General features: G+C 39.1%; 1 protein-coding gene across 1 annotated transcript in view; it reads right to left on the reverse strand.

Moving 5' to 3' along the window:
- Positions 1–26810, reverse strand: part of ABLIM2 (actin binding LIM protein family member 2) — a gene marked incomplete at its 5' end in the record, with an annotated part of 113988 nt that overhangs the window by 17166 nt on the left and 70012 nt on the right. Inside the window, 7 exons of the mRNA XM_082315586.1 lie at positions 186–244; positions 5949–6096; positions 6720–6772; positions 11889–11942; positions 13206–13307; positions 20706–20826; positions 23514–23546. Coding sequence (XP_082171712.1) covers positions 186–244; positions 5949–6096; positions 6720–6772; positions 11889–11942; positions 13206–13307; positions 20706–20826; positions 23514–23546 — 570 coding nt within the window. The remainder of the gene's footprint in view (positions 1–185; positions 245–5948; positions 6097–6719; positions 6773–11888; positions 11943–13205; positions 13308–20705; positions 20827–23513; positions 23547–26810) is intronic.

A 26810-nucleotide genomic window follows, 5' to 3' on the forward strand; every position in this document is an offset into this window, starting at 1 on the left:
AGCCTCAGTCTGTCTCACTCTTGCAGACAGACAAACTGTAACTCACATAGGGTATGAATCTGTCAGACAGGGCTGGCAGCCAAAACACCTTTGAAGTGTTAATACTGTGTAGATTTTCAACTAGTTACTAAGGTGCCTATTTATGATACCTATTGCCTGGAGAATGCATTTAAATGTATACCTACCTGATGTAAGCCATTCTTTCCATAGCCAGGTAGAGAAGCAGATTTAGAATATGGAAATCCTGTAAAAGACATAACATACAGCCATATTTTTTGTAAAGCCTTTACAGCCTACTAAAACACAGAATTCAAGAAAACATCCAGAAACAGCAATTACAAGATCAACATGTACATTCTATTAAGGGGATGAAATATAACTGAGCAACACTCATCTTTTCTCCATATTTAACGTACATGAACATGTGTAACAATGTCTATAAATAACAGCATGCCAGGATGCAATCACCTTACTGGGCAGGACATGAAGAGAATTGTGGGATTCATGTTACGGAAGCCTTATGCAGCGATGCAAAACAGATTTGAAAGCTTGTTAAATCTCTGCCCTCCAACTAGGTGTTAAACCATGACTTGAAAATGGGATTAAAGGTACCATCATTTTAGAGTTACATCACTTCTGATCATGATGTATGTGGTCTGGTTTTGGTTTTGTTTCTTAAAAAAGAAGGGTTGGTATCCTACCACTTAAAAAAAAACACAAAAACTTTTTTGCTTTCTTTAAAACTTCTTCTACTGCTTCAAGTGGAAAAAAGCATAAATGAAGATATGGCAATGGATAAAGTAAATCAGTAAAAGTACTCCAGAGAAAGAAAGTTTCAAGACAGACAAAATTGGCAAAGTGGGGTTACCATGAACAAACTGGATGTAATATGGCGATGAAACTGTGTGCGGTCACTATGAAACAACTGAAGAGCCTTACTTTTAATATTGAGAGTCTAATAAGAAAGTTTGGAAGTTCCTTTTGTCAGTGAAAAGACAAAAAGTGTTTGAGATTAGCTTTTTGTTAATAAAAATAATGCTGTATAGAAGTGACAAGCTGAATCAGTTTAAATTAAACATAAGACGAACAAATATGTGTATAATAAACATTCTTGATTCCAGTACAGGAAACTGGTAAATTGATGCAAAGAGTTACAGAAGTTAGCTCAAACAACTGAATGTACAATGCTTCTTTCTGGCAAAAACGTTAGCAATCTGTATCCAAAGGGGAATGCAGGAAGGGAATCCAGACCCCACTGGATTAATAAATACCCTAAGGAGATGATTAGGAATAAGCACACAGAAAGAAAAAACAAAAGATGGATCAGCAAAGAGCTCACGATGTGCTGAGATAAAGTGAGAACTGCCAGAAGTCAAGCTGAGTTAAACACTGAAAATGATATTAAAACAAATAGCAAAAGGTTCTCCAGCTATCCAAATAAAAAAAGAACAAGGAAAGAACAGGAAATGGGACCACTTGGAGTTACGCTATGTCAGTAGACAGCAGAGGTGAAAGGCAACCTAGGTAGGGCTCCAAAACTGAAGTATTTCACCTCCATTTTTAGGAACACAAGGCAGACTACTGAGGAAGAAGGGAAAGCTAACGGAATAAGGGTACACCAATGAATCACAGTCGTGATGGAAACATAATTCAAAGCACTTAATGTACTTAAACAGGGAGCGATAAGCTCCCATCAAATTGCAGATCCAATACCTCTTACCATTGGAGAACAGCAACCATAGTTTTTATATTTAGGAGGGGAAGATGATAATGAGGAGCTACCAGTTTGCTTCCAACAGAAAACTTAAGGAAAGACTGAACAAAAACATTGAAGTAAACAGAAAATAAATTATATTCACATAGATTTTAATTGGTTTGACATAAGTTAAAGGCACAGTGCCAGACTTGCTTGGTAGCTCTCTTTGTTAAGAGAAATGCCTTCTGCACAACATAAATTTTATTGGATCTCATCTAATGTGATATCATTACAGTATTTGGTATTTGGCCACACATGGAATTAAATGCAAATCTGGAAAAGATGGAGCTTATTGGAGGAATTATAGGGTCAGTAAGGAAATGATGAAATGTAAGAAATGGGTAGTGAGAACCAAGCAGAGCTGATAGAGAAAAGTGTCAGCGTGGACTAGGGTTGAGTTGAAATTGCCTCATGTTTTCATTAATAATCTGGACACCAAAAATAGTAATGGGCTAATAAACTTTGCTGCCTACACAGAGTTATAAAGCACTGCCAATATAGAGGAGGACTGGGATATCATAAAGAACCGGGATAACCTTGAACATTAGAGTAATAGAAATGGGATAAAATTTAATAATTCATGGGAAAAGTCATGCACTTGAGGACTAATAAATACCCCAAACTTCTACTATTTAAGCTGACAGCTCATAATTTGGAAATGATGGGGAAGGAGACAGGCTTAGCCATACAGCTCAGTCACAAGATGACTTTGAGTTGCTAATATAAGCGTAAAAAAAAGCAAAAGTTAGAAATGCCTGTCCTGATACACATAAGATATGGAAATAATAGTATTTTCAGGCAGCAACAGGAGATCCTGGAGGAATTCTTTGTGCTGTTCTTGTTCATCAGTGTTCAAGTGGGTTAAATTAACTCCTCCAGACCAGTGGCCTACAGGATAACTGCGGCAATGAAAGCTCACCACAGGAAAGAAGGCTTGATAGACCTAACTTATTTAAGCTAGTAAAATGAAGATGATCTATAAAAGCAAGAGATGTTTTAGAAACATAATCAACCACCATCTGAGGAGTGGTATAAACTACAAGCAGAACTTTTGTTCTCAGCCCCGCAGGGGGTTTCCACATCTGATACAGGGACGTAGTGATGAATACTGAATTAGATGGATTCCAATTTGGAAACTAGAAACTTCTAATTGCCCATTATCTGAATGGTAGTGACACCAGAGGGCGAAGAGTATAATACCTGTGAGACAGAATGAATGTATCTGCAACAAAACTACCATCTCTGCTCCTGCCTGGAAAAAGATGCTGGTGTTGAACATCAGTGCGGAGCTCAATGTCTTGGCCTCTTGGCTACAGAGAAGATGGGTGAGGCGGTTTTGTTCTATGGCCAAATAATACTACTCCGTTACCAAGGAAAAATGCCCTAAGGTAAGGGCCAGTTTGAACGCAAAGGCAATTCCCTTCAGCAGGCGGGAGCCGCGGAGCCGCCTCCCAGGCTGCCAGGCCTGGGCCACATCCGCGGGCACAAGCGACATCGTGTGGCCGGCTGGAAAACATCCAAGCGGCGGCTAACGCCGAAGGAGCCCGAAACAAGCTAGCCAGGCTCGCGGACTCCAGTGGGAACTGTATTTCGCTTAGCTTCTGTTTCCCATGAACTGAGTTACAAAGTTAAACACGTTTTATTTTGCTTCTTTTTTTTAATATAAAGGAATAATATAACACTAAAAGCCAACAACCACATACTGCTCATTATCAGATCCAACTGCAGTTGTACCGTTACAGTAAATTTTCTGGAGTAACTGGCCAAGACAAAGCAATCTTTCTCCCTAATTAGGCACTATCTGAACATCAGCTACTCTCTGCATGGACGCGGCGGCTGCTTTTTCCAGGATGACATTCAGTCTAACCTGGATACTCCGAGGTTGCCTCTCAGCACTTCAGGGACACATAAGCAGCAAGGGTTACACACCTTGCTAGATGTCTGCTTTCCTAAATATGTGACACTCAAAATCAGGAATTACGGTAAATGATTAACTATTAAACAACTACATATACAGAAACAAGACACATTTACACAGGTGGATGTAAGGAGACGCAAGCTCCATTCTAGATGCCTGCTAATTACACAAGCCTCACACTGATGTGCTTTGTTGTTAGATGTAGATGCATATAGCCACATAACGTGGCTAAGTATCTTATACAGTAGAATAACCCTTCTCTGGTTTGCTCAGCAGAAGCTGGGCAGATGAACACAGGGCTGTTTGCACAGTATGTTTGGACAAATCACCAGAGATGCGCATTCTGATGCCTGCTAACCCCCCAACTCTGCATGTAATCACTTGGCACCAAACCTACACCTGGAAAGTTTATTTTCTCTAATACTCACTGACTATGCCACAGAGATGGGGCTGAATGTCAGAGTTCTCAACCATAAGTGCAAGAGGCAGAGCAGCTACTCTTCCATGGCTAACAGGGTATGTGACAGACTACAAATACTCAGAACTTAATAGGGAAACACTGAGAAGGAATTACTTAGAACGTCCATAGGTATTAAAACAGTCAGGTGGCTGAATAAAATCATAAAGAAAGGGAAAAAAAAGAAGTGTAAATGTCAGGAAAAGAAAACTTCCTCAACATCATTTCTGTGTAGCTGCTAACTGGGTAACAGGGCCAACTTTCATGAGGCACAGAGAAACATGGACAAAAAGCAGTGGAAAATGAACTACACAACCTATATTGCATTGGCACAGAAGCGACCTTGACCCTGACAGAGGTGTGAACAATCTTCTGTATTTCTAGTTTTAATAGCTCCACATTCCCAAGATAATAAAAAAAACATAAAAGAAATGCTGGTATAGAAGAGAGACAGGTATAGCAATATTCTCATGAAAAAAATTGACACCGTTATGTTGTTCCTGTGTAACACAGTTCTTGGTGTGCTACATACTTCTCCCTACTTCAAATTTGCATGCAAGGACTATTCTCTCAATACATCTGTAAAAAAGCATCAGATCAACTCCAGAAAGCTTCCAAACATACCCGACATGCACATTACAATGAAAGGTTCAGGTGTTCATTTTTGGGCAATGACTTATAGATGTTAGGTGTGCGAGGTGGTCAGACTTGGTTTCCCCTGCACAGGGAATCCTACGATACAACTTGTGCGCACGTATGCAATGTCTGGTGAGGACTAAGGAATCAAATCCCTTCAAGTTAGACCAGTGAGACTGATGATCCAAAATAACTTTTCTTCTTTATCTTGTTACAGCCTTGTGACAGACTTTGTAGCATCTGTTTTTCCTCTTCCTTGAATAGCTAAGCCATAATTTCCTTAATATAAGTTGATGGAGCCAGCTATCGCATTACCAAAATGCCCACAAGACTGACATACTAGCCCTGCTGCCAGACGTGTCTTGCATTGGATGCATTCTTTTGGAAAACTGCTTCCCCAACTTGTTTACCCCAGATGACCTGCTCTGCTGTATGGTGTAAAGTGGAGGAAGCAGGGAGAGGAATGGCCCAGCTATCTGTTAAAATTCATTTAACCTATTTTTTGTCATTTATGTAATCTACAAGTAAAATTCAAACCCAATTCTCATGACCATTTCCTTCACCTCCTGACTTGCTGAAATGTGGGCATTGGGCACATGGCCTTCAGACCCGTATTTAGTAACAAAATTATTCCACTTGGAGGATTTCTGTCAGCTTATAGGTGTAACTGTGAGGGATAACAAAAAATGCCTATTCTAAGTTAATCTTTGGAGCAAAGTGTTCTTTGTGCTTATCACGATACAGAAGAAATGGCTCTACCAATATTCAAAATACATAGTTTGTATTAAGGAGTAATTAGCACAAGTCAACAATCTGTCCGATACTACCATCCTGTCTATTGAAAATAGATAGTATCTAATAAATAGGCACTTTTATGTATTAATAAGGGACAGGTTTTTGTGGTAAGGAATCTCTGCTCTCCAAAGAGACAATACAGTTTCTTCATAGAAGCAATACTTCTTTCACTAATATGAAAATATAAATAGTTTCACTATCGAAGCCTGAAGGCACTGAATGCTTACAAGCCATAGCAAAACAAACTGACAAGAAGGTGTAATTACGATAGAGAAATTACGTATAAAGCCAACTGGAGAGCTATGTGGACGAGGCTGCAGCAGGGCCACCTTCCTTTGCCACATTCCTACTCGACAGCGCCAGCAGGCCAGGGATGCGGTACTCACGGGAGTAGCCGGCAGTCGTGCCCTCCTGCGCCCTTGGGAAGTTTTCTCTGTCGGTTCCGGCAGTAAGAGACAGGGATCGTGTGTCCGAATCCGGGGAATTAGTTCTGGTGTCCGTATCCCCTTTCAGAATAAGCCAACTCGTCTTTAGCTGGAGAGAGTAAAAGCCTGTTACAAGATTCAGGATTTAACATCTGAATGCAGTTCTCCTGCTTCACCTGTCTAGGAAGTCTTGGGAACTGATTGCATGTTCATGCTCATTGCAACTTGTACTATTCTTTATCAAATTATAAAAGTTGACTAAATCATGACTTACACATCACAGCTACCAAAAACTTTTAACTTTCAGCTGGGCTGAAGATAGTGTCTCTGTTCATTAAGCTGCCCACTGCACCCCACTTCAGAAGATGCACTGTGTCATTTTCTTATAATTAATCTGCTGTTAACATTTTTCTTGTATGTTAACATGCACCCTAAGTTAAAGTCCACAGGCTTAGCTGAATCACCAATGTATATACTGAGCCTTGAGTGAAAATCCATGAGCTTATTGCGCTTAATGTCCATATGCCTATTTCTTTCTTTACTGTAGAATGTTGATTCTAAACCTTCCAGGTGAGAGATTAAGCTTTTCTATATCTCCTTGGAAAGACCTAAAAGTAGCAATGATTATTTCAGTTATATGAAAGAATACCTTTACGTATGAACATGTTTTAAAAAACAGTTGCTTCAAGAAAGATCAATAAACTACTCCATTTTGTTCTTTGTGATCATTACCTTCTTACTGTCCTGATCCAAGCTTCCATCCTCCCCTTCTGATCTTCTTGCTGCTGGAAGATTAAGTTAATTTTAAAAATTAGAACAGATTACATCTTTTTTGTCTTCTGTTTTGACTGTGGTTATGTTCCAAGTATTTTCAAGAGGGGAAAAAAAATTAAAAAAAAAAACAGAGCTGGGCAGAAAATTCGATGTGTAGAGCTATGATTTCACAGAATTACTTAAAATCAGTTTGAAATGATTACATTAATACTCATCCTTCAGGCATACGGTGAATTTAGACAATCTGCTCCTGCTGGATTTTGAACCTATCTGTTTAGGAAGAAACTACTATTGGGGAATGGTTGGAAAAAAAAGCCTACATCATAACTTAGGGACAGATTTATATGATCACTGCACACAGGAGCAAGTAATTTCTCCATTCTTCTGTGTTACCATGACCATGAAAGTAAATATGGTTACATGGATATTTGTGGTCTGCACACCTGGGCCTCCTACGTTCCCCAAAAGGGCAGGCAATGAGGGTAAAGAAGATAGGAACAAATTTGATATTACCTCTTCATGAAATCTGCAAGAGAGGCTGTGTCAGACTCTAAAATTCACATTGCTGTGACCAACCACTTTTCTGACTATATTGCCCTCTTAAAGAGTCTTTTAACAAAAAAAATATTGCTGATATTTTACTGTTGGTTTATTTTCTTATAACTTTCCAACTTGCTGAGAAGAAAAATTCAAACCTGAAAACCTAAAAGCTAGTCATTACATAGTTCCCAACCATCAAATGTGTTTTTCCTTGTCTTTGATGTCCCAGAGTATTGTTCCAGAAACTGAGTTACACCTCAGAATCTTACAGAAAGCTTTTGTGCCAAATTTCACATCGTTTCAGATAAATTCCCAAAATCCTACCTGCCTTTGTATCACTCTATGTTGTTTTGGGGAGAGTTTAATGGTACAGAACTGGAATAATGCAATGATCTAGCATAATTCTAAGCCCATGAGAAGCCACCATAACAAGGGGGTTGTCTGCAATGCCTGAGTAAAAGGGCAACACAAGAGCCCGATGCAACGCAACATAGCCAGAAAACATATTTATTAATAATAAAAAAACTATGATAATACCAAAGTTAAGGCTCAGATTAGACTCTCAGAGACAGAGGTGAGGAGGAGATCAAGTTGCACCGTTAGAAGTGCTGCAACACTCCCAGCAAGTTGGGAACAACTCTGCCCCCTCCGTTTCCCCAGCCAGCATGTTTGCAGAGGATCTGCCCTGCGTCTAAGCAACACGGGCAAAAGGCCACCACCATTTGCATTTCAATGTTATTCTGTTTCGTTTTCTGGTACCATTACACAGCTCACATCCAGACCTTAACTGGTTTTGTTGAGGAGGTGATACTTAAAAAATGACAAATTGCAGTGAGGAAAAAATCGATGGGTTAGAGGTGAAAATCTGTAACTGTAGAGGGTTTTTTTTCCCCAATTTAATGTGGCAAAACAAAGCTGGGTCATAAAATAAAAACAGCATTATGAAAAAACTGGAAGTTTTCACAGTTAGCTAATAGCATCCTGACCAGGGCATTTTCCTGAGATGGCAAGCTACTTCTCTGAGAAAGAAATAGAAAGAAATATCCATATATGAAAGATGAAAAAGGAAGTCCCTACATTGCAAGAAGAACTTAAACCGGGTTCACTGATATTTTGGGAGCATACCCTAAATCAACGAGTTGTGCCAGGTTATATGTATGGATCTTGCTCTCACTAAATCAGAAATCCGTATAGAGAATCTGATGCATTTTTGGAAATTGTTTTTGTTTCAAGACATTGATGTTTTCAAAGGAAAAAAAACAAGTTTCATCCAAAGCATTATTCAGAGATTTCAAATGTTCCACGGGATCTTGAGAGCATCTGAATTCAAACTACTTGAACACCAAGGTTTTACACAGAGATCCAGAGAAGTACAACCAAAACCAAAGGGGGCCATGAAGGCCTGCCCCTCCCAAGTTCCTGAGTCCTTTATACAACACATTGTTGGCAAATAAATCCAAGTGGCCTGAATTTCATCAGTACTGGGCATTAGCTTCACTGCTACAAGGGATGCTCAGTTCTGCTGTGAACCCCAATGTGAACTGCATATTTCACATGGATCACTACCTAATGTTGCTGAAGAGCAAACCTCTTCAATTTTTTTTTTTAACTTTGACTGATGTTCAAGTATTTCTGAAACATGAACACACACAAAAGAATGACCATGCAGGCTCCTGCACTCTTCACTTTCTGACCCCAGCTTTCAGCCTGATCTCTCCTATGTCCCCTTTTTCCACCACCTTTTTTTCATTCTGAAGTTGAGTGTTTATAATAGAAACACAGAAGCTGTAGCTACAGCAAATCTGTTGGGCACTACTGTAACTGAAACCTTTTAAAGCCAAATGTTTTGGAAGAGCTTCTTCCAGTTTTTGTTTTAAAGAACATTTTTGTGCTTGTTTGTTCAAACTTGGTCTCTTCAACAAAGGAATGTTCTCTGGCTCCTTTTCAGCATATATCAGTTCAGTGTCCCGTTAGCTTGAGGAGCTGAATCATCAGTTGCTCATGTGTTCATGCTTTAGCTGGGAGTTCTTCCAGAATAAAAGGTAATTTTTTTTTTTTTTTAAAATAAATTTTATTTAATAATTTTTTTTATTTGAAGGAAAGGTAATCTATTTTTTTGGTTTTTGAGTTAGACTAAATTATGTTTGGCTCTTCAGCAGAAAAACAACGAGCATGTATTTTCAACACACCATTTCAGAACATCTATAATCTATAAAAGAAAATTTAAAATACATATCCTTGTTAACTTATAGAGATTGCTGACTCGATAATTTAATACTCTGCTCCCTCCAGTGAATATGAGGAACAACTCCATAGAGCAGTGCAAAATTGGCATAATCCAGACTTCCACTGCATATCTGATGGACGGAAAATTGATATAAAAATGCCTGGCCTGGAACAAAAAAAGCTGCTGCTTAGAATCCTCTTTGCAACCCAAAAATAGCTATAAAATTAAATGACACAGCCAGGATACAGGACACTGGAGCCATATCATCAGCTTGTGTAAATCATGAAGCCATGCTGATTTACACCAGATGATTGTAACTTTTGCATTTGCTCATGATATTTCCAAACACCAGCGTAATATTCAACTCCTTCCTTAGTCAGTACATTTTTTTGCTCAGCCTAAGTAGTTGCCTCAAATGATTTGTACATCTAAAGACAAGGAGGAATTAGAGAGCTTGGGCAGATTGTAAAGTTGACATTACATTAAATCAAGCACTAAACCAAACAGATACTATCTTTCTGCCTTAGAGGTAACATTAATTTGTCCAAGATTAGGACAATTGTGAGCAGAAAATGTCTATCAAAGACCGATACCTAAAGCGCACTGAAACACCAGCAAGCCTGACTGTTCAAAACCATACCCAGAAAAACCACAGAGGTTATCTAAATCTGGATGATTTGAATGTGAGTTACTTTAGCATGAAGCACCAGTTACTGTGAATGTGCACAGGCTGACTCACTCCATTGGGAGACATCAGTTGACAATTTTCTTTCTCCTATTACTCTATCAGATCCAAAGTAGAACTTCATCCGAAACAGATAAAAATGTCATTTTCCGTGAAAGGCAGTATAAAAATGATAACTACCTAAAAGTATCATTTTTTTGGACTAAATGTTAATTGAGTACTTTAAAATCAGTTAAAGCCCCTTATTACCACAACAGAAAAATATGTGAAATATATTTCCCTTGTTCTGACCATGAAGCCATTGATGTATCTGCAGTTCCCTAACCTGTGACTCACGGAAAATTACCAGCTATCAGCTAAAGCCAAAGTATGTAAGAACAGACACATGGAGCTCTCTCGCTCTTACACATAACATAGCAAAGTCACGTCTGTGCGGACAGTGCTGCTAAAGGTAAGAGGATGGGAAGAATTGCTCCAACAGAGACACTGCTCACAGGCACAGACTGGACTTTCCCTTGCCATGAAGAGTGGCATAGCTTTGTTCTCCCATCTGTACCCCCAAAGATACATGCTTTCATCCCCAAAGTGCCTTAGCTACTGCTCCCAGTGTGATTAACATCTCTCATGTTTACTTCACTCTCTCATTTGTTCCCAAGCAGGGAAGCAATCATGATTAAAATACATTTTTTGGCTTGGGGCAGATTTATATTACGCATTTTATTTTTATTTTTGTCCTGTGCTTCTGAGTACAGGAGTACCCCAGTCATGACTTTTAATCAGAAATGTACTTCTGCACTTTCTAGGCACCCTAATGCAGCAGAATCCGTACATATTTGTTTCTAAAGATTAATAATCAAATTCAGTTTAGAAAAATGAATTCTGTATTTCTAAGCCTGTATCATGAACCAAGACCACTGTCAAACATCACTGAGAACACATAGGCACTGACATCAACATGGAAATTGCATTGATATTAATTAGTTAAATATACAGCAAAAATAATAATAGAAGAATGCAGATTTGTATTTCTATTTTTTTATATTTACTAGAATCTTAAGTCAGATCCTCAGTGGCACAAAACATCACATAATTCTTTCTGTTGTTTAGAAACTCAGACAGCAGTCTTGTTGCTGGGTCTACCAAACATTTTCCAATCATATCTTGCCAACGTTATCAGCTACTGAATTTGTTCCTAACTGCCATGGTGTGATTACATTTGTTCATGATATTTTATAGCTTGCAGATGAAAAGTAGATATTTCATATACACCACTTATCAATGAACATATTTTTTTCCCCCACCAATGTAGAAGTAAGAATTATTTACAAAAACTAGATATCCCAAGGCATGGTCTGAAAACAGGAGAGCAACATTCTACATTTACATGCTTTATATCATCCCACAAATAAGAAAACTGCTTTGAAGTTAGTACCAACTCTGAATTACCAAGACAAATCAAAATATCATTATCCCAGTTTTAGAGAACTTACTGACTCCTTGGACAGCATGTTATACAAAATGCTATTTAATGTTCACATTGCTTTTTTCCTTTTGTATTTGCGATTATTGGGACATAATGAAATGCAAAGACTACGGCAAAGTAATTTGGAAGTCAATATGCATTTCTTTACAAAGACATGTAGAGAAAACTGCAACAGAGAAAAGCAGACTGTACCATGCTGTTTGTAGATAGGAGGTTTCCTATAGATGTTATCTTTTACGCCAGTGTCTGAGGAAGAGGAAAGAGAAAGGAAAGAATAAAAGAGTAAGCAAGCAGTTCAGACCATGCTGCTCTTGTCTCCTCTCAACAACACTAAAATGCAAACACTTGAACAAAGACTACGCATTCATTCAGTGGTTTGTCATTCACCAGCTATTACCAGAGAATGGAGCCTTACCCATCATCTTTATATATTTAAAACATTGGCTATGCCTACCTATACAGCATAACCCCCCTAAGTGCCTCAAAATGCTTTAGGACACCTCAAGTGGCATCCATTTGCTGAAACGTAGGTGGTTATGCACTACCAATGTATACTTCATAGACAACAAAGACAAATTGGCTACACTTGTCACTACTTAAAATAAAATTCATGTACAGGTACAACAGACTACTGTAACAGTCGTGCTTGAAAAGGGGCTTTCTCCATTAATTATGAAGAAAGTGTACATGTTCAGATATAGATGTTTATACTGGAAATGCCCAATATCCTTATAGAAAATCCTACAGTTTGTCTATATTTTGAGTTGTATACCTAACTTGGCCTTCCAGGAATTTTTTTGAAAGCCCCCAGAGCCATGTCCAGGGTTCCCATATTATGTTGTACAGACATCAAATTTACTTAGTACTACAGACCTGAGTAGACGCTATTCCTAGTTATGGTGTGTTTACAGAAATGTTAATGCCAGAAGCTCAACATAAATAAACAAACTATTCCACTGAGCAGGTAGGTGTGGTTAGCAGTCAAAAAGCTAAACAGTGTGGACATAAATTTAATGTGCTTGTTGACTGAATGTGAACTTGAGAACAGTATAGTACATATGCAAAGACACAGCCACCGTGAGCTTCCCGGAGTTCTAAAGTCTTCCAGCTATTTTTAAAGTCTATGTTAATATGACTCTCTAATTCAGAAAGTAGATGGATAAGGAAAAAAACAAAACCAAAATCCCCTTCAGCCTTCCCTCCTGCACACAAATTCAACAGACTTATGCAGCCATGGCACTACAAATAATTGTTATCTTTGTAGGCTTAATAACATTTGTCACTGTGTGCCTTCTCTAACACATTTTTTTTTATATACATAAGTACACAGCTCTCTAACTCTTTTATTTCTGAGATTAAGTTTAACAGGTAATAGATCTTCACTCATCAGACATTTTCTTCTCTTGCAGTTAGAAATTCACAAATCAATGCAAAAAAAAAAATTACATTCAGAAGAGAATAAACAGGTGCCAGCAATTGAAGATCAAAAGCTAAGCAGTGAATGCCTACCTGGAATATGGAAATGCCTAGGAGCCTGCTGATAGACAGAAGGTGAAGATTTGCTGTCTGAGTACATGGATAAGCTTGGAGTGCTCCGACCACTTTCACTGCCTCCAAGGGGAAGAGCAAAGAAAGCAGATAAAAGAAAAAATGGAAAGCAAAGTAGAGTATTTCAAGCATAAAAGCTTGTTCAGAATGACTTGTTAATCCAACAGTTTTAAATATATGGTTTTTGTAAAACCCATTATTTTTCAGCCCAGTGTATTGGCTCAGTCTCCAAACACCTCATCAGTAATGAATATCTGATAGATAATATCAGATTAAACTGCCCCTCTTTGAAACTAAAGCTTCTCTTTTAACAACACTTTAATGAAGAAAATAAAAGGATAAGAACATCTACAATCTTGTAATATGTTTTGCATAGCCTTAACTGAATAATCTATCAATCAAGTTTTTGAAAAGTTTAATGCTATGGCTCATGGCCTGCTCCTGAAACCAGTAATGAAATCATACAGTAGTGTTTAAATTATCTCAAAGCAGGACTAGACCAAAAACCAGATCTTATGGTCAAGTCAAATATTCCTGCATGTATCAGTGACAAAAACAGACATTGTAATTTGGTTCTTAATTGCAAACTTTTCCCACAGGTAACATGCCAGAGCATTTTATATTTATGCAAACAAGGTTGGATTATCAAGTCATGGATCTATAATGCCATAGTCACTTCACCAAATTTCAAGATCTACATAGAATTGATCCGTATTCATTTTTCCACTTGTTTTGTCAAATGCTCACTAGGTGCCATTCATTTCCTCTTAGCTTATTTCCCCGAAACACACTCTATGGCATTATAGTGCTGCTTGGCAAACAAAAAAGTAAAGCTCTACTTTTTTGGGACTTGTAAAATCCAATTAATTTACAGCACTGTTAAGCAACTGGAAGCCAAACATGACATTTATTCCAACATAAAATGGTTGGTAATTCACTGTTATTGTTTTAGTGCGGATGGAGCACAAATTTAATGGCTAGTAACGATGAAATTACAGCAAGTTTTTTTGGGGTAACGAAAGTGCAGCAGCTCAGAGCGCTGAATCTGTAACTGCCTTCTGCCTTCAGGGAGGGGAAGTTTTATAACCATAAGACTACTGGATTACCATAACTGTCTAGGCCATGCCCATGGAGGTGGTCTCTGCTGAACCCTTGCCTCTGCTGACAAGCAGTGGACGCATGGTCATCAGTCTGTCACCAAAGCCAGCCTTGACATACATCACTGAAGTCAACTGGGTAGTGCCACTGAGTCAACAGGAGCAGAAGCAGGCCAGACGAGGCCAGAAGAGCGTGCTGTGTATCTCATGACGATACACTAACCAATACGTTCTAAATTTTGTGTCTGTTATTTTCACAGTTGGTAAAAAATTAAAAGTCAAAAACTATTCACCCATTACCAGTGTGTACTCAATAACAGTGATTTTCTGTTGAAAAAAATGTAATCAGAGCAGTTGATAAATTGAAATCACAACTGCATGTGATGAGAGCCTATGGTCTTTCCAAAAAGTCAGGGAAGAATTATAGCATTACTAAAAATCTGGTGTGTCACCACCAGCTGGCAGTCAAGTTGTCCTCAGACAAGGAATCAGATGGTTATCTAGTTTTTTGATTCCTGCTTTACTCTTGGGAGGAAAGAAGTGGTGACAGGTTGTCACTGCCCATTTATTAATTCTCTCTTTCTTTGCTGTTTGCTGCCCAGATACTGGCCATCCCTACTAAATGGAAGAAACCTCAGTGTCGCTCCAAGTTTGAACGCAAAGAGCACTGGTAGACACTTATTTAAGTAAGGTCCTTTACAATTCGAATAGCCTGAAAAATCTTGATCTTAAAGTGATGTTACTATTGTAATTTTTTAATTTAAAAAGAAAAGGAAAGGTTTCAAGTGATTTTCACAGTGCATTAATTCCTCATTAACTTAAAATTAGCATTTTATTAACAACTCATATTCATGTATGACTTGCAGTAATAATTACTTCATTGAGCAGTGACCCCCAAGGTGCTGGCATCGTACACACATAGAGGGTCATTCTTCAGGGATAGGGTAGGGTGTCAGCAGGCAACCAGGAGGAAGCTTTGATTAAGAGGAATAAACTTGTAAGAAAACAGGGAGCAAGCACAAGTACAAGGGGACAGCAAATCTGCGAACTGCTTGATGCAAGGATCACCTGGGTGGAGCAGTTTGCAAAGCCATCACCTCTACCTTGCTCGAAAGGGAAGAATTAAGGATGAAATGAGGGAAAAGGTTCTTCTTGCAGCCCACATGTACAAACTGATGCACATTTAAATTCTTTATAACTCTGCCACCAATTTGGACAAAGGAGCAGCTGTATTTCACATTTTGCGTACAAAAGTAAGTATTTAATAACACAAACTGAAGACCCATGTAGAAAGTTCATGTGTAGGAAGCCCAGGCAGTCATTAAATCTAGCCTATAATAAAAATCTCTAAAATGAGACTTTGCCAAGAATTTGTCTCTTTCAAGGTTTGCCTGGTATACACTGAAGAAGAACTTCAAATGAAGTCTCAGAGAAAATAAAACTACCAGAGAGAGAGATTTTTTTCAGACTTTTGGTTTTGTCTTCTGCCACAAGCAGCTGCAGGCTGTGATCTGCTCTACTGGCCAGTGCAGAGCAAAAAACCAGAATCATGAACTCTTCCCTGGATTTTGTTTAACTTGGAAAGAATCTGGAAAGGTTTACTTTGAACTTGAGTGTCAACCACAAAAACTTCCTTGTGTCTTTTGGCTGCTGACAGGGTAGGCTGCTCTTTTAACCTTGTGTATGTGGAGCCAGCTGACCAGAGCTCAGACCATGCTCCCTTTTCAAGGGACTGTCAGGAAAAGTATCGCATTATTTATACCTCCTTCCAAGTCAGCTTTTATCTTATCTGTGAGGATGGGAAATTTGATAGCAAGTTACAGTAAGAGCTGTCTAAGTTCGGAATTGAACAACAAACAGATACCACTGGCCTAAGGAGGGAGATGTCAGAGCCTACTCCCGAAACTAGATCCTTTCATATCTCTGCACATGGTGCATTAAGCAAGACAAAGTTTTTTGAAGTTTGATGACTAATGCTTTTCAAGCTTTCAAAGCCAAATAAATGGGCTTTGGAAGCTGTGCTCCTGCACTAGAAAGGCAAGATACTTTCCACCACGTTTTAAGTAAGCATTTTTTCAGCAGGGCTCAGCACTGTATGCTCACTGACTCCACCACCTCAAGAGGAAGAGTTACACCAAGCGTAGGTACTTGGAATATCGCACCCTATGATTTGCAAGGGCATGAACTGTGAAGCTTTCTTGAAGTAAGGCTGTCACAGGATTTATTTTGAAGACGTTTTGAAGACAAAAATCCTTAAAAGAGAACAACCAAATCATTGGTCTGCATGATAAAGAATAGCTCATCCTGTTACACTTCATGGGAGCTAGACCACAGTATACTGAAGAAAGAACAGGAACTCAGTAATCATATTTTTCGTTGGAAAAATTATGAACCATGTAATTCTCAGAAAGAATATGATGTAAACTCAGTGAAGTCAAAAGGAAGATTCTGCCTGTTTTAATTTTCCTAGGGTAGTACCATTTCTGTCTTCTGGAAGCTTAAAGAAATATTTTTTATGATGATTATAGAGTGCTGGTTTTACAAAGATTACGTCTAGTATTATTAAGCAGTGTATTATTTTTTTATTTAATAAAAAAAAATTAAAATGAGCGTCATTTCACTTTTTTTAACACCGAAGTGGCAACATTAACCTTGGTCTGGATACAAAGCAACTATTTCTACAATCCTGCTCTTCCAACACTAACCACTTTGAAGAACATAAATATAGCACATCAATGCCCTCAAAAGGCTTCTCAAGATAAGGAAACAATACAGTCTGCAACTCAGAGAAAAGAATTCAGAGAACTTGAAGAGGATGGGGGCAAATATTCTGACTCCTTTTAGACCGAGACATTAACTCAATGTAAAAGAGTGGATAATCTGTAAAACCTCTGCAGGGCTCAGGATTACCTACATAGGAAAATTATAGACAGGCTTGCCTGCCTGACAGGAGCTCTGCGAGGCACTGTAAGCTACTGCTTGCAAAATATTTTAGCTGCTTGATAAAAAGTGCTGCAGAATTGCAAAATATTATAATTTTGATCACACTACTAATAATTGTTTGGGCACAAGGAGCTGCCACTTGAGGATTTTTTCCCCCAAACAGCAGCGCAAAGTAATTGCTGCTGCTCTGAGCAACGGCAGGTAGCACTGAACAGAAACTCATTTTAACAGGAGTGCTGCTAAGCAACTGCAGGCGGGCTTTCAAGTAAGAGCTTTCCATATGGTGAAATTGTGCACTGCAGCACACTAAAGAGGTTTTTCTTACTCAGTGCCTCAGGTTGGATGGTATCATCCAAATTTAGAGGACAGATCAAAAAATTGTTCACGCAGTGCCTCGGGGAATAGCAGGGTGTGTGCCGGCCTTCCAAGAAATGTCTGGGGTGGGTGAGTGCTTGTGGGTGTGGGAAGGAGTTCTGCAGGTAGACTTTAAAATGGCAACAATCAGTTTAATCTCATCAGCTTTTTCTTCCAAAATTTTCTCTCGGGGATCGCATTTGGGAGACTCGAGCCTGATTCTGTTCCTTATTATACCAGTGACAATCAGCTGACTTTGGGCAGAACTGTTTCTGGATATATTAGGGCCCAATGAAGATGCATTAGTGATTTTTCCAAAGGTGATGAGCACCTGCTATTCATCTGAGTTTGCAAGTCTGGTTCCTGTAGAGGGTCACTTCCTTTTCTGTAATGGTTATGAAGGCAAGAACAGTTTTGCTTTATTAAATCAAACAGTACATGAGAGTCAAGGAACAGGCACTGAAAATGTTTGGCATTCATCATTTACGTCTCCTCCCCACTCGTATTGTTACTAGAGAAGACAGACTCAGGGGAAGATACATATGGTAGCTGAATGTCTTCTCTTTCTAACGTTTAACTAACTAGCTAAAAAAAATAGCCTTTGCCTCAAAAGTTCTTGGCATTTCTTGTTACTGTCTCACATCTGCAACGCAGAGGTCATTAAAAGTTAATACCCACTGAAAAACAATTTAATGGCAAGGAGACTAGACTCGATTACTCTGTTTTAGAACATTATTTGCTAATCAGTGCAGGTATATTGATTTAACCAGCTTATCTGGCATAATTTTTGATAATGCTACAAATAATACGAAGAATCCCTAAATGTAGGTTAGAAGGTTAGATAACTGATCATCCAATGTTGGATCCAACCTATAAGCTTATCATAATATTTACTTAGCGTCACCGAAATAGGGTAAACACTGTATTTTAGAACAAATAAGACATTTAAATTATTTTCCTCCCTCATTTTCATTAGAAAATCTAATTCCTCCCCTCCACCCCTTTGAAAAACACTTAACACTTACTGAAAAAAAGCAAAAATAAAACAACCCATACCCACTCAGTTCTTAAAACTTACACAGTACATCAAGAAAGCATTTGCACAAAATTAAGACAAATTTTATCCAAGTGGAAGCCATGCTTGCACAGACATAAAAGTGAAACACATCTGAATAAGTCTACAGTATCACAGCACGGTTTCGCATTCCTGGACCTTACCTTTGAAGAAAGGGATGTAATGATGTCTGAATGTAGATGTAGGGCTTGGGTGTTGGGGCAGGGAGATGCAGCTACTGGTACCAAGACTCTGAGTACCAGCTGGGGGCAACAGAGAGTAAGTGAAAATAAACTATTTAGTTCACTTACTGAAAGCCACAAATTACAATGCCATCCTTTTTTTCAGGAACATTTTCCTCCTGATGCTTAGAAAACATATAGTTTATATTTAAGACTTCATCTTTCTCTGGTTATTGCTAAAAACATCACAGCGGCCATACTATGTGGCTGGCCAAGGGACACGGGCTTTCTGCAGACAGAAGGATTCCCGTAGGAAATGCTGATAATGTAACGCATCAGAAAATATTCCAGAAAAGGCACCACAAAAAGCATAGCTGCACTCAGGGGAAAATCTGCATATTCAAAAGCTGCAAGAGGGAATGATATATGCTCACAATGGATCTAATGAAATGAAATGGGGAGAGCCTTGTCTCTGCTTGAGAACTGTGCTACGTGTGGGTCCAGTTCTCACTGCCGTCGGTGCACAGTGGTAGGATTTAGCTCACAGCGCACCAGGGCACTCAAGTGCATGGCTAATTTAAGCATTTGAAGAAACATCCTGAAGTTATTTGAGCTCTGAAAGTTAGACGTGTGATCAAGTACTTCAAAAAACGTTCTCAGAAGTGATCTTTGCTTTGCTGTAATAATGTCCTGATAACGTATTTTGGAGGACTAATTAAAAGTGGCAATTACGATGCCTATCTTCTAAATTTTCAATGAAGCTGTAAAACATTAGAATCAATTTGGAATTTGTTTTGTCTTTTCTCCTTGTTTTAACAGCGTGCAGCTAAGCTTAAGCATGACACAGCTGCCAAACCTTCAGCGAAGACTAATCTTTCCTCTCTTTAATTCATCTTTGATACTCAATCTCATTTTCACTTCATCAAAGACTTTATGTAGTACAAATATTCAATTCCTGTAAAAATTGGTTGTGTTACCCACAAAATTTTCATTTCCACTGGAAAGATTAAGAACTCTCAATTTTCGAAACTAGTTTATAATTATAATGTATCCCCAACGAAGTTAAAAGACACCGAGAAAATAATACAAATGCTCTGTGTTTTCCACCCAAATGATGGAGTGGAGAAAAATTAGAATGAATTGTGAACAATTTAATTGATTATTTCTAAGGATAAAACTCTGTACAATGCCCAAATACAAAGGGGCCTTTGTATGGGGCCCCCATGCAAAGATCAAAAGGGGGTGATCCCTCCTCTCTGTGCAACAAGAACACCGACACAATTGCCACTACAGCCCAAAGCTGCAATAAACATTGCTGTAAGCTTCTCAACTAAAGCAACTTGGCCTTCAAAATCCAGCCATTAGAATCACTAGTCACTCCTCCAGCTCTTGCACTGTGGAGAGGAGACACGGACCATAACCCTGCGACCCTTGGGACCATGATCCCAAGAAGGGATACAAAGTCACTCAATCACCCTCTTGGCTTTGTGCGCATTCACTGCTACCGTGCTGCACCGTGAAAGAGCTGTGGATTGAATGTGTAGCTTCAGGCAGGATGGGACCAGGATTAAGTCCTTTAAGCTGTTCTATCTTCTGTTTACAGATACATAAAATCAATCTTTCTATATGCCTGTTTTTGTTTTCTTAGATGTTCATTCCTGAAGCACTTGTTTCCTTTCTCCCCATGGGACTCTCTGTTCACAGTAAATAAATCACTGCAATAAACTGCTCTTCCACCTTAAACCCCTGTCTACCGGAGTCTACCCTACTTACAACATAAGACAAAGTAGTGGAAAAGTCTAGAGAATAAATAAGGCTGCTTTTCAATTACCTGGTCTGCTGTAATGCTGAGGAGAATGGGAGGTTGGAGTGTAGCGACCATAGCCCAGCGAGCCAGCAGAGCTAGGACTTGACGTCCTGTACTGCTTGAAAGATCTGTCATCTTGGTCACCCTGAGAGGAAGAGAGGAAATCTGTGTCATTAGGGAAGAGAAATAACTTCTGAAACAGGCAAAATATGCCATTTTGCACGTTTCTGTGCCATGTAGATGGAAGTTGATGCTGTTGTAACGCTCCATGCAATCCCAATGAAACGAGGCAGCTGTCAGCCCTAAGCACCTCCACTGCAGCGTGACCGAAGGAGCTCTGCCAAGTATCAGAGAACGGTCATGTTCCCAGGAAAGTCAGCACATGCATGAATTTGACAATATAATTTGAAAACAACACAACACTGTAGAAGTGCTGTTTTAGGACAGTATAATTCCCTGAACATACACGGGTGGGTGGAAGATGAGATCAGGTTAGTGTGACAGTACTATGATCACTTTGTACCCATATGAATGGATGCATAATGGTTACAGGCAACACAAAAATCAGCATTTGTTGGCTTCATTGCATCACAGAAGTGACTCTCTGCTGTATAAATTGCCCAGCGTACCATATTACAACATGGTCATTACCAGCTAGGTAACTGTTAAACACTCACATACAGCATTGGCATTAATACTGCAGCATTGCGCAAAGCAAGTCATACAACCCATTTCCCACTAAACCCTTGGCTTTAACCACTTAAAACCCTGTACACCCATTCCAAACCCCTCACTCTCCATAGCTAGTTAAATTACAATTGCAGTTTGCACGTAGGGTCTTCTTAACAGTAAAAGCAGTACTGAGTGAATTAGATGCAGAAGTTTTTGTAAACTAGCTATAAAAGCAAACTCAAATTTCTTGTTTCTTCTAAGACAAGCGAGAAATGGCTTGAGTTAACTCCACATTAGAACAAATCAACATAACCTGCAGATGCTCCCTTATGGAGCATATACACCAAAAAATGCTTCCCCTTTCCTATTCCAGTAGGAGGGAGTGAAGATAGGCTGTACCATAGCAGGTGTTAGTCACTTGTCATGAATACTGGGACATCTTTAGGCATCTGTGTGACTCCCACTGGATCATTCATCATTTAAACACACAAGAGATCCTATTTAGTCTCATCATCATCTCCCAGATTCCTATCAGGACAAATTAATTATAACCATCCATTCATCTTTAGATGAATTCAGTTTCCTATTTGGCTTCTCTGGGATTATCCTTGACTCCATAGGGATGTAGAATGTTCTCCCATCATGAGTTTTTCTCCTCTCGTTCAGGTGTGCTCCATCCCTTCCACCTCACCCCAGAATCACTGACTGCATTTTCAAAAATGGAACATCAGTTTTGTATACTGGTAAGTAGCATTATTGCTTTAACATACATTGCAGAAGAAATTATAAAAAAAAGTGAGAACAACTGATGCCTTCCCAAGCATGCAGCGTTCTGTGGGCATTCTGCCACTAACTCCTCTATGCCCAGTTTGAGATGTTTCCCTCCCAAAGTAGCTACATGATTTAATACCCACTCTAACCCTTGCAAAGATTTACAAGCAGTATAGCAATGTCTCTAGGAAGTCTTGCGATGATATTTAAACAGCATATGAGCGTTAGCTAATGGTCTATGATGTGTCCAATTGTACGATACAGTGGAATTTTCCTCTAATAAAAATCTCTGCAACAAAACGGGTGACAAGTTTGCAGATGATGATGCCTGAGCACCTGATCATAGACTCTTTCGAGAAAGACAGTATGGCAAAGCTGGATAACCGGGAGAATTCACATAACATGAAACATGGCAGCACCACCTCCATACCAGTGTGACTTCTGGAATTTAATACTACGACTGTTTGCTAACTGATAGCTAATTTAAAGGAAATTATTATAATCTTCCAAAACACGAAGATTTCACATTGATTATTTCAGACCTTATCTTTTGCATACTTCGTGTCTCTGTAAGGAACAGTCAAGCAAGTTCATGAAATCCAATATTAAATAAAGCACGTTTTTATTTTTAAACTATCAATTAAATTACATTTCTATTGGTTAACTTTTCTGTTTAACCAATGCTCATAGTGACAGTTGGTCATTTACAATCCTTAATGAAAATCTGCAATTCTCCACTGTTACCAAAATTTTGCAATACAGCTCTCAAGGTAAAACTGGGATAATGGAGAAATGAGCCAGGCCTATGATATGTAATTGAGTTACTATCTGGGAAGCTATGTGAAATGGTTTCCCAGCTTCCAGGGTGATGTTTCTTGAAACAATGACTGGCTTTGATCATTAATGCACATCAAAAAACAGAGACATAGACGTTCAGGTATGTGCAAATGATTTAACAGTATGTGTGCACAAATAGTATAAATAGTTTAACTGTTTGTGGAATAAAAAAATAAAAAGAAAAAAAGAAGAGAAAGCTATGCCAAGCACTAATTCAAGTCAACTCACGCCAACAGCTTTAAATGTAAACATAAAACATATTTACGAATGTAATTTATTTAGTAGAGCTTGAAGAAGTGATCACAATACAACCTTTATTTTGGAAAGCAGAAACATGGATGACAGTGGAGATAGATGCATACAGATGACAACCCAGAAGCAGAGCACGTATTCAACACAAGTAACACTGTGAAAAACATAAATTATAAAACCCCATGCACTGTAGAGGCAGGAGGCAAACCCCACATTTCAGACGCTGCTGGTTATCAATATGACCAGGTTTATGCATCACAAAATGGGTCAGAACAGGAGAATAAAGGCATTGGGGATTACCTCAGTAGTTGTTGGAGAGAGCAACTGAGGTGACTGCAAACAGCAACACACAACAAATTAGTGATACAAATTCATGCATGATGTTACTTGTGAGAAGAACTACTCTTAAAATACCAATATCCGTGTATAACACATGATACAGTTACAAAAAACACCTGTCAATTAAGTTAGGGCAATTTTTCTTTTTATTTGTTTTTAAAGAAGTAAATAAAGAATAAGATCTAAATAATTTCATATAGAGCTTTTTTTGATTTCTTTACTACAAAATCCTGGAGTCTGGTGAGGCAAGTACTGTACCACAGAGAGTGCTGCTAGTAGGGAAACTCACATTTAAAGCAATTGCCTGAAACTAGACACAAGCCCTAGTTAAATCTGCATTGAAGCAGCTCCAAAGAACTTTGTTGCTAGGAGCTGGCTGTTTTAAGGGAAAGAAAAATATCTGTACTATTTAATTTTTAATTAAACTTCATGTAATTTGAAAACTTTCTGTTCATTCATTTTCCTTTCAAGATTAAAGGCTAAACTCCATTACTTGAGTAGAAATCTACTGAAGCTATTGCTTCTGCAGGTGTAGCCAGGATGCTGAAATTTGGAAGACAGGATATACATACGTACAAACTGGGGGACGAGAGCCTGGAGAGCAGCCCTGCAGAAAGAGATCTGGGGGTTTGGGTTCATGGCAAGTTGAATATGAGTCAACAGTGTGCCCTGGCAGCCAAAATTTCCAACCATGTCCTGGGGTGCATCAAGCACTGTATTGCCAGCTGGTCAAGGGAGCCGATTGTCCCACTCTACACTGCACTGGTGCAGACCCACCTCGAGCACTGTGTGCAGTTTTGGGTGCCTCAATAGAAGGACATCAAACTATGAGAGTGTGTCCAGAGGAGGGCAACCAAGATGGTGAAAGGTCTCAAGGGCAAGACTTAGGCAGAGCGGCTGAGGTCACTTGGTTTGTTCAGCTTGGAGAAGAGCAGGCTGAGGGGTGACCTCATTGCAGTCTACAGCTTCCTCAAGGGGGACAGCAGAGCGGGAGGTGCTGATCTCTGGTGACCATCGATTGGACATGAGGAAATGGAATGAAGCTGTGTCAGGGGAAGTTCGGATTGGACATTAGGAAAAGGTTCTTCACTGAGAGGGTGAAGAACAGTGGAACAGGGTCCCCAGAGAAGTGGTCACAGCACCAAGCCTGTCAGAGTTCAAGAAGCATCTGGATGACGCTCTTAGTCATATGGTCTAGTTTTAGGTAGTTCTGCAAGGAGCAGGGAGTTGGACTCAATGATCCTTAGGGGTCCCTTCCAGCTTGAGATATTCTATGATTCTATGATATGTTTTTTCCCCTGGCAACATCAAGGATGTAAATATCTGGAGCATCACGAAAACGTGCATGTTGAATTGCAAGCACAGTCCAAAATCCCCTCCTGGTTTAGGCACCTAGAAACAGGTGACTGGACCCCACTCTTTTATTTTTTAAGATATCACTACATCAGCACAGACGTACCTGAGACAGTGTTAAGCTGGTGGTGCAAACACTGTAGGTGTCTCCTACAGCCCCAAGGGAAAAGGCCCTCATTCATGATGTGGTCCCTTTTATCTTCTCTTAAGTTATACGTTTACTGAAAAGGGCAATGACGTCAGTTGCCCCAGTAAACCCCTCCTGTCATGGTTTCATCACTGAGCTACCCACTAAAAGCAGGTGACAGCAGCAATACCCTCTTTGCTGTGGTTTTATTTCTTTGCTTGGTTGGTTTTTTTAGAGCTCAACTGCGACTACCTTCTATCCCACTCCTGAAAACGTGATGCTGAGGTTCCCACAGTTCACAGCCGCTGGGTCCCAGCAAAGGCCAGGCTGCCACCAAGATGGGCAGTTTCACTGCACCACCAGGCAGTTGTCCTGCCCGTGGGATCTCCAGCCTTCGAGTGATGGCATGGAGTCATGCCAGGGGGTCAGAAGAAACCTAAGCTCTACCACAGCCACACGGACGTTTGCTCTGGCAAAGGAAAGGAGCAGAAACAAGTGGCCAAGGAGATGCTGAGGGCAGACAAGGGGAAACTCCCTCCAGCAGCAGCAGAGATTTATGCTGGGTGCGATGGTTTTATAACCATCACCTTGGAGTGGGTGCAACGACTGAGTTGTCCCAGGAGCTGGGTGGAGGGTTGTTTAGTCTATGCACCTCTGCCAAGCCTAGATGTCACCTCTGCCAAGTCTAGATGTAAACAGACAGTTGAGGAGGGCCACAAACATTATCAGCACCCACAGATTTTGACATAGAAAGGAAATATTTATACTCCATAAGTTCAGGGCTAGCAAGCTTTCAGTTCTGTGAATTCAGAAACCTAAATACCATTTAAACCCTTTACTAGATACAATCTTAATTCTTTTAGCATGCATTATAATATATACTGTGGTTCAGCATTGTACAGAGAGGGTTTGAAAGAGAGTCTGCAAGATCTAACATATGTGCTGCACTTTACCTGAAAGTAGTACTGAGACTTTAGTAGTAGATTAAGTGTAAAAGGTGTAAGTGATAGCTGGACTGGGGCTATTATAACCAGTATGGTTATTATTTATAGCATTTATTTCTACCGATTCACTTATGCCTATAGAGAACAATGCAGACTTCCATTCTAGACCATATATATCTTGATAATATACCTAGATATATATAAGAGGTTTGATTTGTAAAAAAATATCTAAAATTATAAAGGAAATCAGAAATTCAAACAAAAGGTAGATATGGTTAGGGAAGAAAAGCTAACTTGCATGACAGGAGTTAGATACAAACATGCTTCACAAAAACCAGAATTAGTATTAGTAAGATTATGTTAAATTAGATTTCATTAGCACAAACTGCATAATATTAGCTCTGCATATGAATAGGTTGAAGTACATGCATGACATGAGGATGAACTTTAGTAAGGGACAGTTTTGTACATAGGAAAGTGATACCATTGTTGTGTTACCAAAATAACATGGTACACTTAAAAAAAAAAAAATATGAAAGACATTTGGCTTCGCTTCTGATTTTTGCATTATAATTAGCAATGGCTCCTGTTTCCTACCACATGCATGTAGAACTCCTCTCATAGAAAAATATATTTTAATTACGTGTCATCTGTTTAAAAACCGACCATAGAAAGCAATTCTTTAATTTCCACAAACTAAAAAGTGAAATGAACACCTCACTTGTTTTTGGAAGGCTAAAATGCCTTGTGAATGAATGGATGACATGACTCAATTAACTGAAGTTATAAAAATTTGTTAAGATATTATGCACATGTTTAAGAGTGTTCAGCAGC

Source organism: Platalea leucorodia, assembly GCF_965183815.1.
Source record: "Platalea leucorodia genome assembly, chromosome: 6".
NCBI classification, from domain to species: domain Eukaryota; kingdom Metazoa; phylum Chordata; class Aves; order Pelecaniformes; family Threskiornithidae; genus Platalea; species Platalea leucorodia.